The 17,923-nt window shown below is 40.6% G+C and overlaps 1 protein-coding gene across 1 annotated transcript; it reads right to left on the bottom strand.

The window, feature by feature from the left end:
* Positions 1-2,260: 2,260 nt before the first annotated feature.
* TERF1 (telomeric repeat binding factor (NIMA-interacting) 1) lies at positions 2,261-14,643 on the bottom strand (the record flags this gene model as incomplete). Its single annotated transcript, XM_008939448.1, has 8 exons — positions 2,261-2,419; positions 6,932-6,996; positions 8,063-8,106; positions 9,055-9,161; positions 11,015-11,164; positions 12,251-12,337; positions 13,062-13,192; positions 14,548-14,643. Coding segments are annotated over 8 exons (839 nt in total), but the record flags the coding sequence as incomplete, so codon positions are not given.
* Between the last annotated feature and the right edge of the window lie 3,280 nt (positions 14,644-17,923).

Raw genomic sequence — 17,923 nt, 5'->3', positions numbered from 1 at the left:
CGGCGGGGCCGGGATCGAGAGGTCCCGGTAAAAACTGCACACCTAAAGACTGACACAGCACTGGCACGGCGAAGATTTCCCCTTTCAGTTCTCACCGAAATGGCTTCTAAAAGCTAGATAAATTGGGAAGTAATTTCAGGGTAAGAGCTCAGTGCTTTGCAGGATTTATTTCCTGTTCTGCAGGGACCGTGCACCTTCCCTAGTGCAAGAGAACTTTCTGCAGTTATGGGCAGCTTTACTTAAAAATGGTGTTTTCTCCCCTAGTCCAAATCAGATTCCAGGTTTAACAGTGGTGATCTGTACTCCTTTCAAGGCTATAGACTTGGTTCCTAGACTAGTAATTTTGAAAGCAGACGTTTAAACTTTGGAACAGGTTTTTGTTTGATGGACATTTATACATATGCACACTAAACACCTGTGCACAGAGCTGCTCACCCACCGTCCTGCGTGCTGTGCTTGGGGATGCAGTGCCTGCTCCACGGAGCACTTTAAGAGCTAGATGGGCTAATTAGGGTTTTGTATTAGTTAATAAACCTAATCTTCTGACATGTTATAAAACATAACCTAGTAACATAATATGTACCGTTTTCTGTGGTTTAATTTCTCATTTCCTGTCACGTTTCAGAGGTAAAATCTTACACTGGGAAGCAGTTGGGAACTCTCAGTGTCAAGGAACGTGGAAGAAGATCCGGCAGCTGGAGCACTGTTCATGTCCCCTGGTGCACAGCTTTATTTTTACATAAAAGTTTAAAGGACCTTTAAAACAACAACAACAAAATATTAAGAAAATTTATACAATGCCAAGAAACCTGCATCCTTCTACTGCATTTTCTGGAGCCTAAACAAACTTTAAAGGAGCCCAAACTTCAGAAGCAGCATTTTGGGAAACTCTCTCTGCCTTAATACAAAACGCTAGGACTGATCTCTGTATTAGAGCACTAGAAGCACATTTCCATGTTTCCTGTTTGTCATTAAAGAGCTAATGTTTCTAAATGTAGTAGCTGCCTTTCCTCAAGTTCCTGTTCCTTACTAGCCACAGTTCTGTCTACAGGCACTGCTGCTATGCAGCAGTGAGCCAGCCAAACATTCCCAAGTCTGAGAATAGATGCTGTCTTCATTAAATAGCAAGGGTGAATAAAAACTAAAGTTTGAGAGCTAGAACTGGGCTTCAGTTTAGATCCCTTGTTCCTTCCCAGTATCACCTGGGCGTGTTTAAATCACCAGTGGATTGGTAGTGTTCCTCCACAGAGCTGTCTGACCAGCCAGGCTCAGGCCTTGGTGGCACCACTGCAGTGTGAAGATCATGGCAGAGCAGCCTAAGGAAGGCTGTGTGGCTAACGCCTTGGCTAACGTTAAAACCAACTACTTCTGACTGGCTAGAACTGCTCCTGGACAAGGGTCAACATGGGAACCTCTAGTATGAGAGAACTGGCAAGACTGCTATGCAGGTAGCTCAAATCCTATTTTGCTACCTGTTACTTACCTGGAATTACTGTTACAGCACTGAAGAGGCTGCATACTGCACCTCCTCAAGGTAGTCAAGAGATGTTAAAAGCTAGTATCACACTGTTGCTTTGCATGTGTTTTCCATCTCTTTGGTCAGGCTAGTGTCACTATGCCCATATACACAAGTTCAAAATAACCTTCCACCTTGAATCAAAGCTCAATTCTTTAAAAAAATAAAACCCCAACCCCTTTACCAGTTATAAATACAAAATTACATGGAGTATCACATTTTTCAAATAAAAAAAAAAGGAATCAGTTCCTAGGATGGACAATACCAATACAGACATTTTTTTGGAATAACCTCCTGACAGATAACAGGTATGACCACAGTGAAACAAAACCACATTAGAATGGGTTAGGACAGCAGGAAGGAAAATGGTATCAAGCTCAGTCTGACTAGAAACACAACCCTTTAAGAACAGAACACTTGGCTATTAGCCACTATGCAGCTACACACTGCCAGTCCTTCCATGCCCCTGTGTACGTGCCTGGCCTTCCTCAAGCCACTGCAGGCATTGTCAGAGGCTAGGGCAGAGTTAGACCCCCTGGGCAGGGGCAGAAGGCCAGGCTTTACGTTTAAGCCATCGTTGCCCACACAGCTGAGCTGACATGAACCGTTCATACCTATCGCTCCTCATACTGCAGGACAGCAACACCGCTGAACACTCATACTACAGTAGGGTATTACTCTGAAAAGCTAGACGAGGTCCTTATGCAGAGAAAGTTCATGAAGAGTTGGTTCCTGCAGTCCAGATCAGCCCTGTTCAATCCTGCACAGTGTTCTCCACCGGTCTTTCAGCATGACACCGGTTCGGTTGTTGAAGTCACCGTGGACCAGAATCTTAGCCCAGTTACCCACTCCAAACTCCCTTACTCCTGATCTCAGCTCCAAGTCTTCTTTGTAGGTCCATCGCTGGGGGAAGAAGAGAAAACACCAGATACATGATCAGAGAAAGGCATTAGAAGGGAGGGGAGGGCAAAGGACAAAGTTTTTCTTCGCTCAACACGTGCTCTCCAAACTGGACTTCATCAGCTAACGGCACGAGGAAGCGTTTGGTGACACATGAATGGGGAGACTGCAAATGAAGACACCATTTACCAACACAGGCAGTGCAGTGTGCTCAGAAAAAAAACCCCAGTGTTTAAAATGCTGACATAAGCAAACTGATACATATTGCATTTGAAAGTGAGAACAGCAATATCTCAGGTAACAGCCAGGCACTTGCTCCTGGCCGTTTGTTGAGCCCACTACTAAAGTCTGACTGTCACAACCTACAGGCTTTTTAACCTTTAGGGGGTGACATTTCTCTCACAAAAGGAAAAAAAAATTAGTTGCAGTTACACATCTATAAGCAATCCCTTCCCATGAAGTTATCCAGTGTACCAGTTGCTCCTCAACACAAACATCTCAATACAAACAATTTAAAAGGGGCAGGGTGAAAGAAAAATGCATTTTTCAAAAATCAAATACTTGATTTTTAAAAACTTACCTTTACAGTAAAGCATGATGGAGAAACAACTATTTTATAGTGGCTTCATAGAAAAATACATACATGTAACAAGTTTACAGATCTTATATATCCTATCATGCCCATTTTTAACTACTGCATTTTTAATATAGGTTATGCATACAGTTATTTCTTCACTCTGGAATAGCAATTAGCAACTTTCATATGAAATTATTTTAAAACAACTTATTCTGCTAGAATCTGATTTTCTGCAAAGGTCTTCAAATCCTTGCTTGCTTAATACCCAACTAATCATACTGGTACATGACCAGCATATATCAGTCACTGAACTGGGGGGAAAAAAAACCCGAACCAAACAACATAAGGAAGATGTTAGAGAATATCAGAAGAGCAATAGGATGTGCAAATGGCTGAAGCTGAAGGCCTGCAATTTGTAGTTTGGGGGATGAGAAGAAAGGTTGTACAGAATATGTCCTCCAAGTCACAGATCACTTCCAATGATAAATGGATAAATGATGTTGGCTATAAAGCGGTAGGGAAAATGAGAACTTTACACCTGGAACTTTCAACACTGTGAAAAATGGGGTAGGAAAAGGAAATGCAGTTGCAAAGGGTGAGGCACAAAGCTGCATCAACCTACAAAAATTTAAAATTGGTAGCCAGTTAGTAGAACTGAGTAGTACAGAGGAAATCTGTGAATTCCAGGGGAAGAAACATACCACTTAACCCTGCCAGTAGAAATGCAGATCTCATGGCTGCTGTCATTACACAAACATGCAAGGGGTGGCTGGGCAGGACAATCCAGGGCGAGTCAGCACCACCCCCCTGGTACCAGACCCACGTCTCCAAGGACACTCAGAGAAACCCCACCTGGGAGCCTTAAAAGAGTCTCCCCTTCAGAGCAAGGGCAACTGAGGAACTGGGGATGGGTCACGGGAGAATTCCAAGTGCTACCCTGCATGGCTCCCCCTTCCCTGGAATTTAAGCTGCTAGAAGTGGCAGCAGCACTCAGGTGAATGGTGAGGGGTTCCTCTGAGAGGGAAGCAGCTTAGGTAACATTCAGCCCCACTGAAATTGTAGTCTGGTTATTCTGCAGCAAGCCAAAACTTGGCAGGTACATAAAAGTGCAAGCTAAGGTATGTGAAGATCAGACTTCACATCTGAGAGCTGGGTGTAGCCCAGCTTAACACAGCCATCAGCACCTCTTCAGGAAACCGTGGTCACTGGGAAACCTCACTGGGCAGAGAAAGCATTAAGAGTGGTGGTAGTTCAGCTGTGTTTTAAAACAGTTAGAAACCTAAAATTTCCATCAAGTAGTACACATCCTTCATCAGAAATACTTCCTTTTTCCAACACTTCCCCTTCCACAGAACTTGGCAACATTAGGAGTGAATGGTGGTTTTTGTGACTGTTAAAAGGCCAAGATTCCACTGAAACCATCTAGTTCACATCATTTCAGAAAATGCAAGAAAACCTCCCTAAATAAAATCTTTATTCAAGTAACATAGTCATGCTTGACCTACAGCACCAGATAATTCAGATACTTCCAGCAACAGACAATCACAACCCTTGTTACTCGTTGTAAAGATGAATTACATCTGCTGTTCAAAGGGTTGTTCTTGCTTGCTTTGCTTTTCCAAAAAGCACATTTCCTCAGTTTAACATATCAGTGAGGAGCCTGCCTTACAGGTGAGCCAGAGACTGACCTGTCCACTAAGGAACTGCCCCTCTGCCCAAGGCCGGCGGAGATGAGGGACTGGCCACACTGCAGCACTGTGCCTGAGCTAACACCACCCGGGGGGCACACAGCAAGCTGGCATGTGACACCTGGGCAGCTCAGAACGCTGGCAGAGCAAGCCTGAGTTTGCCAGACTGCAGAGACACATGCACGCACATATCTCGTCGTTCCTCAGTCAGCTCTGCTCTGGTAGAGCCTGTCTTCCTTTGGTTGTGCTTTCTCGTACTTGGCTCTGATCTTTTTTTCCTCCAAGTTGAAATATATGGAATTTGTTTTCTATACAAGTCTGACTAAATTCTGAAAACCCATATTTTCAGCCACATTCTTTAAGCAAACTGTCAGTCAGATTTTAGACAACTCACAGTACTCGCCACACACATACCAGATAGAAAGTTGAGTACAGCTCCCCAAATTCTGTGGCACATTCCCTAATTTAGGAAGGAGAAAATAAAGCACACTTGCTTTCAGTAAGCACTGCAGATTGGTGGCTGCAGTTAAGAGAAAAGAGAGCAATGAAAGGCTGAAAATGGGCACTGAACCATTGCAGTGAAATGCCATTTACAAAACAGGAGCAAACAATGCCAACATTGAAAGAGGGACGACGTGGAAAAGGAAGCTCTAGAAGTCAACAGCTCTGACGTCCACTGCATTCTTTCATGCACACAGACAATTTTATAACCCAAATTATTAAGCTGATGAACAGATTTACTGTTTAAAAGGACAATATACTTGATTTTTACACAATATTTATGAGGGGTCTCACTGGTAAGGATTATGACAGACAGCAAATGCCTACTCTTCTAAGTGCTGAAAGAACCAGTTCTGAATCTGAATTTATCCCAATTTTTTACAAAATTCTCAATGAGATCACTACTATCAGATGTAGTTTTCTACAGATTTAGTCTTTACATTTCAACTAAGGTTCAACTATGACAGAATTAAGCACGACACCTATTTATTTTCTAGTAAGATGTGTGCACAAGCCCTAGACTTGGAAACAAGCAAATTCAGGAAGAGTGGATTTTTTGTTTTAGGGCACTGGTTACATTGGCAGCTTTTAAGGAGCCTCACAGTGTTTTAACTATTCCTGAGATTTGTGAGAAAGTGAAAAACTGTTTATATGTAGCAGGGACCTTAACCTTCAAGGATAGATCAATTCTCATCCAGACCTCAACCAATTTGAGGAGAGCATGTAACTGAAAATTAAACTAGCACTTCAACTATACTAAAAATGCTTGAAGAACTAGGAACAAGTACAATTCTCCTCAAGGGCAATGTGAACAAACACCAGCAGGTTTGTCCTTCTCTAGCATTTGAAAAATGTCAAAATGAAGACCAGAAAAATGAAACAGCTCACACCAAAATGGATGTATGTTGACAGCCTGCACTGTTATCTGAACAGGAAGACTCCATATTGCTTCCTAAGAGTTACTCTCAAGAGGGATTCAACAATGGCAATACATTTATTTAATATCAGTTTCATTCAGAAGTGTTTATAATTTTATCATGAGGAGGAAAATTGGCTATGTGCAAAAATCAGTTTGTAAGAGTTCACTCCAACATCAAATCAAGTTACCTTCCATTAAGGCTTGCAATTCTGTACTTTCCCCCAACAGGAGATTCTGGCTTTAGTGAACATAGCAGAATTTTGTTGAAGTAATTCAATAAAGAAGGCTTAGCCATGAAGAGAATGAAAAGGACTGGTTGAACTGTAGCATTACAAAAAGACCCTATTATCTGATTTATAAAAACTAGAATAGTTTCCCAAGTAAATACATAATTTCACCTCATACAAACAGTATTGAATTATAAAACTGCTAAATCTTTAACCTTTCAGGTGGGTAAACAAAAAAATCTTTGATGTTTGCTCAAAACTCTCATGGGCATTGCCACTGACATCCTGAATTCTTTAATCCAAACAGTGTAAAGATTTCCCCCTCCATTTTAAAAAGACTCAGACTAAGCTTTAGTAGTAACAGCATAATTGCACAAATTGAAGGCTCATAAGCATTAGCAATGGTACTTGAGACTGAACAAAAGAGGTTCTTTTTTTTTAAAAATAGAACTTAAGAAGAACTTTCAGGAGCTGTAGCACAGCTTGAGTAATGTAGAGAATTTAAACTCAGACATTCTGGAGACAGAGACAAAGCTGAGAAGAAAATGTCTATGTAGTGTAGATTCACTTTATCTCCATTTAGAACAGAGGATGGGTACAAACCTGTCGTCTTCGGCCACACACCAAAGCCTCTCCATTCTTTTCCACATTTTGCAAGCTGTCCAGACCTAGAAGACAGTCAATATATATATATGTAACCCAATGAATCATCAACATTAAAGGCAGCAGTTTTGGATTCTGCTGTTTACAGGAGACAAAATGTACACTATTTTAGTATGCTTTGCCAGACTGGGAAAACATCAGTGTCTGTTTACTTGTGACTACACTTTTACATATGCACGTACATGAACCTCACCTTAGTTTCAAGGACTCAAAAAATAGTCTGTTCACAAAAGGTCACTGTGTTTTCTGTTCAGCAGAGCTCACAGAAAAACCGTTTTAAACAATTAGGTAAAAATTGGTATAGAATAATGAAACATTTCACTTTGGAAAAAGAAACATTTTTGCTATCGTGCTGCTCTCCTTTTACACAGGGAATACATCAGAACTATGATACTTTGTGTATAGCTTCCATCCTCACCACAAGGACATGGGTCAGGTTCTATCCGTGGCAAGCATCCAAAGCATCTTGAGAGTTTTTCCCTCCAAGCACAATACAGCCACAGGCAGAAGCTATAATGTCATCCCTTTGTGGTAAGAGAATGCTAATGGTTTTCAGAAGCTACTTATAAATATTATATAATCCACATTGTAAGTTTTAAAAAAGTAATATGAGGATGATGCTGGAACATTCTAACAGTGTGGCCCCCACAGTAGCTGACTTGTTTCTTCAGTCAGCCAAGCTCTGTGGTTCCATCCCCTCGAGATACCTAGGCCAGAATTCAGAGCTAAGTTCCAGCATTCCTCTGTCAGCTTTGTTTTGCACAGACTCCTGTAAATCCCAGTACAGCAAACAAAATGAACCAGAGAGTGGCGAATGACTGCACAAAATGAGCTGCCAGAGAACCTTAAGCCATGTCACAGCTTCCTGACATGTCAGTCACCAAACCTGGGTTTGTGCACAAACCACACAGCTGCTGGGAGGGCTCTTTTACCACAGCCATTTTTATATGAATCCAGTCACACTGGACAGCAGCTATCAACTCACAAACTCATTTACTGTGGGAGAGGTGCAGGGGAAGGGAGAAAGCATTTGACATGAGTGCTTTGAAAGTGTAAAAAGCTAATACTCACTCTGAAGAGCACTGCCCACTCTGGTTTTCCATCCTGAATGAGGCCTGCAAGGAACACAGAACTGAAGTAAAGATACACAGAACTTGACGAGATGTCTGTCACCAAGAGCAACAACAAAAAATAATTTTCACCTTACTGCAGGGTTTTTTATGTCTCCAGGTGACTGAGTTGTAATATCCTCTTGCTCCTTCATTGATCTTTTAAAAAAGCTCCCCCTGCCCCTCATTAGTTTCCTAGGCAGCAGCTTGCCATTTATGTGATTCAACAATATTTAAATGAAAGAAAATTCCAGGACTTCTCTACAGAAACAGTGGCATACAAACACTAACTGCTTCAATCCATTAACTCTTATGCTTCCCTATACCTGGAGAAGAGACACACAAGACATGATACATTTGTATGTTGAAGGCTGAAGACGTGAGGCATTTTGCACATCTGTTTTTCCATACCTTCTTCACAATCTAGGAATTGTTTCCATAGATTTTTTTGATCAAGACTTTCATCATATTTCTCAGATGTAATTGTGGCAGGAGGTGCCCTTCTAAAAATAAAAATCTTTTGACTTGTCTTCCTATGTACTGTCTCCATCAGTCAATGTCCTTAATTAAATAATGCCAAGTATAAAATTGGAGAACTACAAGCTCCATCCCAACTAAAGACTATTTATTCTCCATGAAAAGAAGTGGTGATAAATGCAGAATATTGTATTTTTCAAAATAAAGTATTTCTATGGTATTATTGTTATACAAGATGGACAGCTGCTAAAGCTGAAAAATGTGCATCTTCAACAAGTACTTAAACTTACTGCAAAGCTCTCTGATGTAAATGCCAGAAGTTAACAACCACAGAAAAGCCAAAACACAAAAACAGAGGATGTGCTTGTCGTTCACTTTCTCCTGCACAGCAGTATGGAATTTAAAGTCCTTCCTTAGTTCTACATTTCAGTTTATTGTCCAAGTATGTTCCTCAGCAGTATAATGCTTAATACAAACCTTTGCTTTGTTTCCAAATTCCTTTTGTCACAGTCATTGACATTCACAGCTGTGTTTTGCAATGCTGTTGCTCCCAGTCCTTCAGATTCTACCTTTTCTGTGGCTGCCTGTGAAAAACAGAACCGACACCTTAAAATTAGAGCCAGCTTGTACCTAAATAGTTTACACTATTAACTGATTAGTAAGATTAATAACTGTACTGCCTATTAGGACTAAGAGTGCTTACTTCAGACCCATCATAGGTACTACCATTAAAATAAGTGGTTTCAAAATATCTTTAGTGTGTTAAGTTGAAATCCATCAAGATCTTTATCAGCTAATAACTCAAGATAAATTTGTCATAGCTGCAAGTGATATTTATATGGACACAAAAACACAACAAATACTTGCATGAAAATACTGGAAGGCAATCTGGTCAAAGAATACTTCTAATCACAGTAGAAGGTTTCTCACCATCAGAAATTTCACAGCTACCCAAACTACTACATCTCCCAGCTGTAAGTTTTCAAAATACTGGCTCTTTAACAGCGGTTGATGGCAGCAGAACGTGTGTGAGGGAGAGAACACTTTTCCATACAGATAGATAGGTAGAAAGGGTTTAGTTTTAAAAAAAAAAATCAATTGACTCTATTGTGTTTCAGAAGTAAACACTGGCTTTCAAGTTGTACTTGTCTCTAAAAGCAATTCTTTTGAAAGAGAAATGAATTAAACTTTCAAGATCTGGCTGGCTGGGACCCTGAGCAACCTGGACTAGCTGAAGATGTCCATGCTTACTGCAGGGAGGTTGCAGCAGATGACCTTTAAAGGTCCTTCCAACCCAAACTACTCTATGTTTCTACTTCTCCGTATGACACTAGAAGAAAGAAGAGATTAATAATTAAGGACAGGAGTGTTTTTCTGTAGAGGATGCAGGGCACACTGCTGAGAAGCAGTTACATGTATTGCACAGCAGAAGTGAGAACTGGCCACAGAGGTGTCTCCTCCATGTGCAAGAGTAATTCAGTCCAAAGACAAGATTTCACAAGTAAGCTGTGCAGCCTTGGTACAGACAGTAGGAGGGATGTGCAGGCAGTGGGGGTGCAACACTGAGGGCCCAGGTATGCCACTATGGAGTTCCAGGCCTTCCCTGACATCCCCAAACCTCCAGCTCCTCTTCGGCTCAAAGACACAGCCTTTAAACTGACAGCTGAGTGAAGCCTTCAAAAGGTACTTCTTGTACTAGACTTTGAATGCATTTAATAAGTGCTCTACTCTCTCTTACCAGCAATAAAACAGAAACCCCAGAGGAACTTCAGGTTTGTTTATTTAAAATTTGCTTCTTACTACCTTTAGATGTTTGTGCTTTTGTAATTGAGTAATTCAATATTCTTTTACAGGAAGTAAGCATAAGAGACATTCTTTACAATCCTCCTGAATATGAACTGCAGGAGGAATGTTGTTCTTGCCAGTTTTAAATCACTTTTGAGTAAGATGGTTAGCAAGAAGTTTTTCTTTTTATTTACAGGCAAACAGCAATAATAGTTTTCTATCTCTTAACTCCCCTGACATCCCCAAAGCTTTTAGCCAAATTAACAGGTCTTGATCTTTTCATTTGAGTACAAGAAGTCACAAAATAAACCTTAAAAATATAGTTACATTATCTTTTAATAAGTCTCAGATCAGAACTGTTTCTCTCAAACATACACTAATGACAGAACTCATTTAAATTATATTATTTTCCTATTTTTTCTTATCAAGAATTATGAAAAAAAAATCATGGAAGATTTTAGGAGCCTTGCTCTTGATTTCTCTTTAACGTATATTCAACTTTTAAAAAAAAAAATCCAAAGGAAGACAAAATTCTCTTTTTATCTAATACAGTAACTTAATATTGTCTAAACAATCCCCTTAAAAGTATAAATCTACTTAATCTTACGAGGTACTTATTTGGAATTAAGTTTTGAAAACATTTTTGACATACCTGTGTTAAGAAGTTGGTTTGATTTTCTTTCATGAAAAGTTCAATGTAAGCCTTGACTTTATTTACCAAAAGATTGTAACTGAAGCTTTGGAGAAGAGGAACATATGGATCCTTGCCTTTAACTATAGTTGCCAGCTTCACCCTTAAAGGCTAAAAAAAGGCACAGTTTTACACAACAGGAAAACATTCTGCAATGAACCTGGCATCTGTGCTAGGTGTGACATGCAGGGAGCTGAGCATCAGGGTAACAGGGTGTTCTGAACAGGCCTCCACAGTTCCATGCTCCAGTCTGAGAGGGCTCTGAAGTTAACCAGGCATAACACCAGTTTTAATACTAATTAATAATAACACTGGTTTCTTTATGGGCTCAGTAAACAGGCAAGTGTAACTTCCCAGAGATCCTCATTGTGCTCCCCTTTATGAGTAACACTGAACACAGGGTTGCCAGTGAAGTAAACACAGCCAGAGAAGGCCTCTTATAAATTAAACACTCTTCAGTAAAAACTGCCACTGAAATGGGCTGCAGTGCTCAGGGAATGGACTATTGAGAACAGCAGCACTGAGGACACAATGATACTGACATTCCCAAGTTCACGTTTTACCTACCAACCACTCTGCATCTTACAGAGACCAAGAGAGCCAAGAATTAACTGCAGTGTACAGGCTGCATTCTTACTGATGAATTTAAATACTATTACAACAGCCTACACTTTCTGAACATCTGAAGCTTCTGAATGATGTGCATACCTGGAAAGTTATAAACATACTGCTATTTACATAGAACATGTCCTAATATACCAGAGAAGATGGAGGTAGGAGTTTTGCTTTTTTCCTTGTGCCTGTAGAGCCTCTTTCACGCTTTCCTTCATGCCAGCAAATTTAGGTGTGTGTATTAGCTATTATTTTAAAGAGCACTCAAACTTGCATCTTTCTGAATGATGTAGTCAACATCAAAAAAGGGGTAGCCTGACACACGTGTTATCTTTGCAGGTGGAGGTGTAATAATATGCACTCTATACTACTGCTGCTCGAAGCATTTTACTTGCCCAAATCACCCATTATTTCTATCAGTCCCCTAGCCACAAATCTCATTTTATGTTTTTAAGTGCCCCTGGTGTACAGCTACACAGGCAGTAATTAGGATGAAGCTATGTAGCTTTTGCTAGCTCTGGAAACCCATTCCTCTCTTCTGCTTTGGAAATGAGAGAGCTTAATGCAGGTTCATGAAGCGAGTACCTTCTCTGAGTCCGAGCCTGTGAAGAGCCTCTCGAGGGCCTCAGCAGCCTCCCTGAAATAGCCCTGTTCCATATGGACTGCTACCACCTACAACAAATGCAACCACAGCACATGCTGACAGACTTCACCACAGCTTCAGAAAAAACAAGAGGTCACACTTTCACAGCATGGTGAGACTTCTGAACTCCCAGGATGACATAGTTAAAGGTTACCAATACTTATCCAATTAGAACAGTTAATTCTGAATTAATACTAAAGGCCTAAAACCTCTCCATTAGGCATTTAAAAGGATTCTTGTTGATGCAAAATATCCCATACTGTTCTACTAAGTATTGCTTTCATCCTTCCTTGAAAGACTTTCATAGTCCCAGTAGTTGTCATGTTTCTCACGTTTCTCTTTGAAATAAAAAGATTTCTAATACAAAGAATTATTTTAAGAAAAAAAAAAAAGGCAAGCTATTCATAACCTGTTTTAAAGCTCAAGATAGAATCACAGAATCACTATGGTTGGAAGGGACCTCTAGGTTCCCCAAGTCAAACCAACATTTCCCTATCCACCAGACCACAGCCTCAAGTGTTCTGAAAATGCTCTCTCAATTGATATATAATTATTCTTTTTGATGGGCAGCTTTTGAAATTATTTTGAACTGGGACAAACAGGAACCAATTTGGGTAGGATAAAGCCCCTGTACAGATTTACTCTGTACTTGAAAACCCAACAAATAGAAAATTCAGCTCAGCCTGCAGACAGAGCCTCGTTTCAGCAGGCTGAACAGGGGCCATCCTGGGGCATTCTGAGCAAGTCACAGACCTGGATTTGAATAAGGCGACGAATCTCTTCGTGAAGTTTTTCCAGTTTACTTTCTTCCCTTTCAAGTAAAGTCCAGGAAGACAGAGCAGATTCCAAAGGTGAAATTCTTTGATCGTTTTCAAAATGGCATTCTTGGGAGGTGGGGGAGAGATGGGAGAGCAGGAAGAAGGGAAGAAAAAGAAAAAAAAAGGTATTAAAAAACTTAAAGCTAAAGATATTACATTGTTTATACAAAAGAAGGTAACACGTTGCAATTCCTTTTTCCTTAAATAATGTTTAGTCTCTCTCCAGCAGTGTTTGAGACCTGAAGTAACTTCTCTTTTCATACCTTTAACACCCTATGGCAGCCCCTCAATGCTCTGTACCTGGCCACTGCACACCTGCCCAGGTGAGCAGGCCAGCATAAGGGATGGAGTGGGAGCTGGCAGGTGCACAAGGCTGGGGTGTTCCCCCATGGCACTGCCAGCTTAGCTCAACATGTTCCCTCAACTACAGCCTCACTTATTCCTTCATTTCATAGGACATCACAGCACAACCTCGCTCAACACCTTCTCTTTCCTTACAGTAAGTATTTTTCAGACAGAAGGTAAACAATTTAAGCAATACTGAAAAAAAATTGATACCCACTACAATAAAAGCCAAACATTGAAAATTTAAACACTGTTATGTATATATATACACACATTAAAAACCTCCCAAAACTTCTGTGTTTCTCTAATTGTTTCAACCATGTAATGTGACACAAGTTCATACTAAGTTCACTTCAATATTGTAGCAAGTGAGTGTTTAACTCAGTCCTGACATGTGAAGCAGCTTACTGTCCCAAGGTTCAGCACAGATCAGATATTCTCATAACTGGAAAAAGGAAACCTGCCATACAATATCATCATTTTCTGTGTACACTGTGCTGCTACCTCTGATGTTAAACCCACTAAACACTTGAAATCTTCCTCACCACACAGGTCATTCTCTGCACTGACAGATAAAAATTCACAGTGAAGTCATACTCCCAAGTGTTACATACAATAACATAGTTTTAGGGTGTTATCACAAAAATATCATAATTTGTATATGATTAACTATTTTAAATATTAGAATTTGATTTTCAAGTCAACTAAATGAAGAAGAGTGTTACTACCTGACAAGCAACATAAGACATTTTAATAGAAAACAAACCTTTGTGGAACTTGTAGGGTAGAATATACCTTTTCCTTCTATGCTCATGCTGGCAAGACTGCTTTTGAGTTCAATGAGTTTTATCAAGCAGTGGAAACTTGCAGCAAAACAGGTAAGACCAGAAATTGAATTGAAATCCAGAAACTTGAGCATGGAAGCAAGATCAGCAAGTTGTGAGTACAACCAAACAGGATACATAGTGGTGAGCAAGAATCTTAAGGACCTGCTGCCAGCTGAAAGACTGACAACATAGCTAATATTCACACAAATCTATTTAAACAAGTGAAAAAAAAGGAATGAAAGTACTTACCAAGGTTTTTTCCTTTCTCAATTCTTATCAGAAGCTGGCAGAGATACACCCTTTTTTTCTGGTGTGCAGGTATTGTGGAGAGGCCATTAATAAGAGCTGGAGGAGAGGGGAAAAGTCAAGTCAGTCTTGCTCCAGCACTGCCACAGTGTGGCTGGAGATATGCTAGACCCCGTGTTATCAGGGTTTTAATTACAAAGTAATTAAACAGCCCAAATGATTACCAAAGCTAATATCAAGCAGGATATTGTAATCTAGGCTTTGAAAATCATTTACTGCTGCTTCAGTGAGGAGAGGTGATAGAAGAGCTTCTAATTCTTACAGCCAAAACAGCAAGTAAAAGAGAACATTGCTCAGAATAGCAGTAAAGTACCACTTGCTACAATCACCAGTTCATGCACCTTTCCCAGCAGAGAAGAGCCCAATTTCAGAAAGAATCTGGAGGAGTTCAGTGACAGAGATAATCACTAATATCATGTCCTGAAGATGGAGCCAGAGCTTGGAAATTCCAAAATCAGGCAGAATACTGTAGCTGAGTGATTCCAGAGGAAAAAGGAGTCCTCTTAGCAAGTAGCTTGAGATCTTTCAGCTTTCTCTGTTCTTTTAAGATGTGTCTACCTCACTGCTTCAATGCAGAGAAGGGGTGCATTTTTAAAGTAAACTTTCTCAGCTTGATTTGTACAGTGGAGCAGTCTTAAGAACACAAACTGAATTCCTTTAAAGCTATTCTAAAGAAAAAGAAACCTTGAAATGTGTACTGTGTGGAAAACAGAGCCTCAGCTGCAGTTACTCACAAGTGATGCAGATGAAGAGAAAGAGATGTAGCCTTAGTAGTCTTTCCTCCAGTCTGTTCTCCCTTCCCACCCCAAGGACAGTTTCTCTGCTAGCTCATTTGTTCATAGTGGCCTCGGTCATAAATTGCTTTCCTCCCTACAGCAACTCAAATGCACTTCTAATCACAGCCTTTCATTAGAAATTCCAGAAATCCAGTTCCTTGCCATGTAGTAGTTCAGGTATATAGATCATAATATCCTGCCAAGGTTGGGTAAGGCATACAAGGCATGTCACCTTGCCATGCTGTCTCAAATCTTTAATCCCAAGTAACCTAGTTATTTCTACTCAGCAGTGCACCGAGCTATATAAAATATCATTTATCTCCTAATAAAATAGCTCATGTTATTCCCTTAGCTTTTCTACCCTTCTGCACTTGCTTCAGTTTGAATCGACCTGTTGGCAGTGAATCATTATTTATAGCTCCTTCCAAAGACTTTTACACTTCTGACTTCGTAATCTCACAGCACTAATATCCCAAATTCTTCCATCTGTTGCTGAACAGAGCAGGAACAAACTCCAAATTTGTTACTAGTTCCCAGTTCCACGGAACCTTGCATTGTGTACAACTTAATTCGTTGTTTCTACTAGTATGGTTCCCAGAAGTCTGTTCTTCGCAGGAGATATTCTAACCTGCTTCTGTGTTGACAGTATCTCTGGTTCCCACCTAAGTCTTCACGAAATTTGGGTGTTTCCCTCACTGCCACATCCCGAGGCTGAGCACAGAGCAGTATCATTAATAATGGTCTATGTTTAGCCTGTACCTGGGGCTAACTACAGAGCTGCTCTATCACCCAACGACCCCTCCCCAGCTGAGAAGAGGGATTGGGAAAAGGAGAGGAAACCCGTGGTTTGAAATGGAATTCAAAAAACAGCAAAATTAATACCAATGCCAACATAAGGTATATGAAGTTAGACACAGCCCAGCAAATGTACAGCAGTCAATAACCAGGAATTCTGCTCCCAGCAGAATGATAAGGAACAGAGAGAAGCAGGAGGAAGAAGGAGAAGAATCTGAAGGACTCCCTGTCCTCTGCAAACTTTATAATGAGCATGACTTATGGCATGAGATTCACCTGTAGCCAGCTCAGGTTGTTGAAAGGTTTCACTAGGCCTAGGGGCGAAAACAGGCCACAAAGCTTCTTGTAAAAGCAGCAACAACATTAAGGATTGCTAAAATGGTCCCCTTTACCTAGCTAATTACAACGTGTGCAGCCCACCCCTCCACACACCCAGGGTACTACCAAAAACAAAAACAAGGAGGTATCACCTGGGATGGTCCTAAAAGACCACGTGAGGGAATGCTAAATTCTTCTCCTCACGTGTAAAGCTAAGAGTGACAAAATGACTGACCAATCATTTACTCTACTGTAATTTCTTCTTTGTGATTATTTTGCGTATAAGACCCGGCTCATGTCTCCAAGGTGTGCTAGCCTTGCAAATTACCACATGGCACCCTTTTTCTGTGCAGAATTGGAATAAATTACTTCAGCTCTGAAATATTGCAGCTCTGTGTGTGGACTGGATTTTGCACCTCAGGTAAAGAACCACATTTTGGTACAAAATGGGGGCAGCTGCCCTGGCTCATTCAAAACTGCCAATGGTCTGCACACCACGGCTGGCCTATGGTTCTGTCCCAGTGAGACCAGGACAGTAATTTAATCCAGCAGCCTCCTATTCAGTGTGCTTTATTATGTTATCTTTAGACTTCTTACCTCTTACAGTTTCTCATTATCTCCTCACTAATCATTCCTCATGCCATTGTATTCCATTCTTTGCAGAAGTTCAAACAAGTCATGTGATCACATTTACTTGAGTCAAGATTACAAAAACCCCAGAGCTCCAACCCAGTATGCTCAGGAAAATTATTTGTAAAAGACAAAATACCATAAATTCATCAAATTCATCTGAGACCTAGAAATTTGCTTCCAGTTGTTAACTACTCTTTCTTAAGTATTTCTCATTTTCGAGACAAGTTTCTCCATTCAAAATCCACTCACTGGAATTCATTCCACCTTTGCCTGCCAGACTATAATTCCTTGGAGTAATTCTAGTCTTGTGCCATAGCCCAGAATATAAACACAAAGAACTTAATTCTACGATAGTTTTTAATCACATTGGCATGTCTTCATTAAATCCTCTTCAAGTTTCAGCAGCCTCGACTCCGCTGCAGTAACTGCTGATGGGATGCTGTCAATCCCAAGACCAAGGTGACACATGAACACCGGCGCTTGTACTCACCCCCCGGCACGCAGTGCTAGGAACAGGTCATTTTGCTTACCTCCCCGGCCTCCTTCAACCAAAACACCAAAGTTCCCCAAAACTGTGATTATCTTACAATATTCCAGCAGAAATATCTTCGCCAAACTCAAACAATGGTGGATGAAACAAGCAAACAAAGAAGCTTGCACTGTTTTATTTCCACCGCGTGGAAAACTTGCTGAGACCATTAAACCGCCTCAACAGAGCGCTCTGGACTCTAAGAATTTTCTGAAGCCCTCCAAAGAGCTGAAAACCTCCTCAGCACCAGCGACCGACCCCACCGACA

This window comes from Merops nubicus, unplaced genomic scaffold (assembly GCF_000691845.1).
Source record: "Merops nubicus isolate BGI_N331 unplaced genomic scaffold, ASM69184v1 scaffold51064, whole genome shotgun sequence".
Classification (NCBI taxonomy): domain Eukaryota; kingdom Metazoa; phylum Chordata; class Aves; order Coraciiformes; family Meropidae; genus Merops; species Merops nubicus.
The sequence above is the reverse complement of the archived record's forward strand: the minus strand, read 5'-3'. Positions and strand labels throughout refer to the sequence as shown.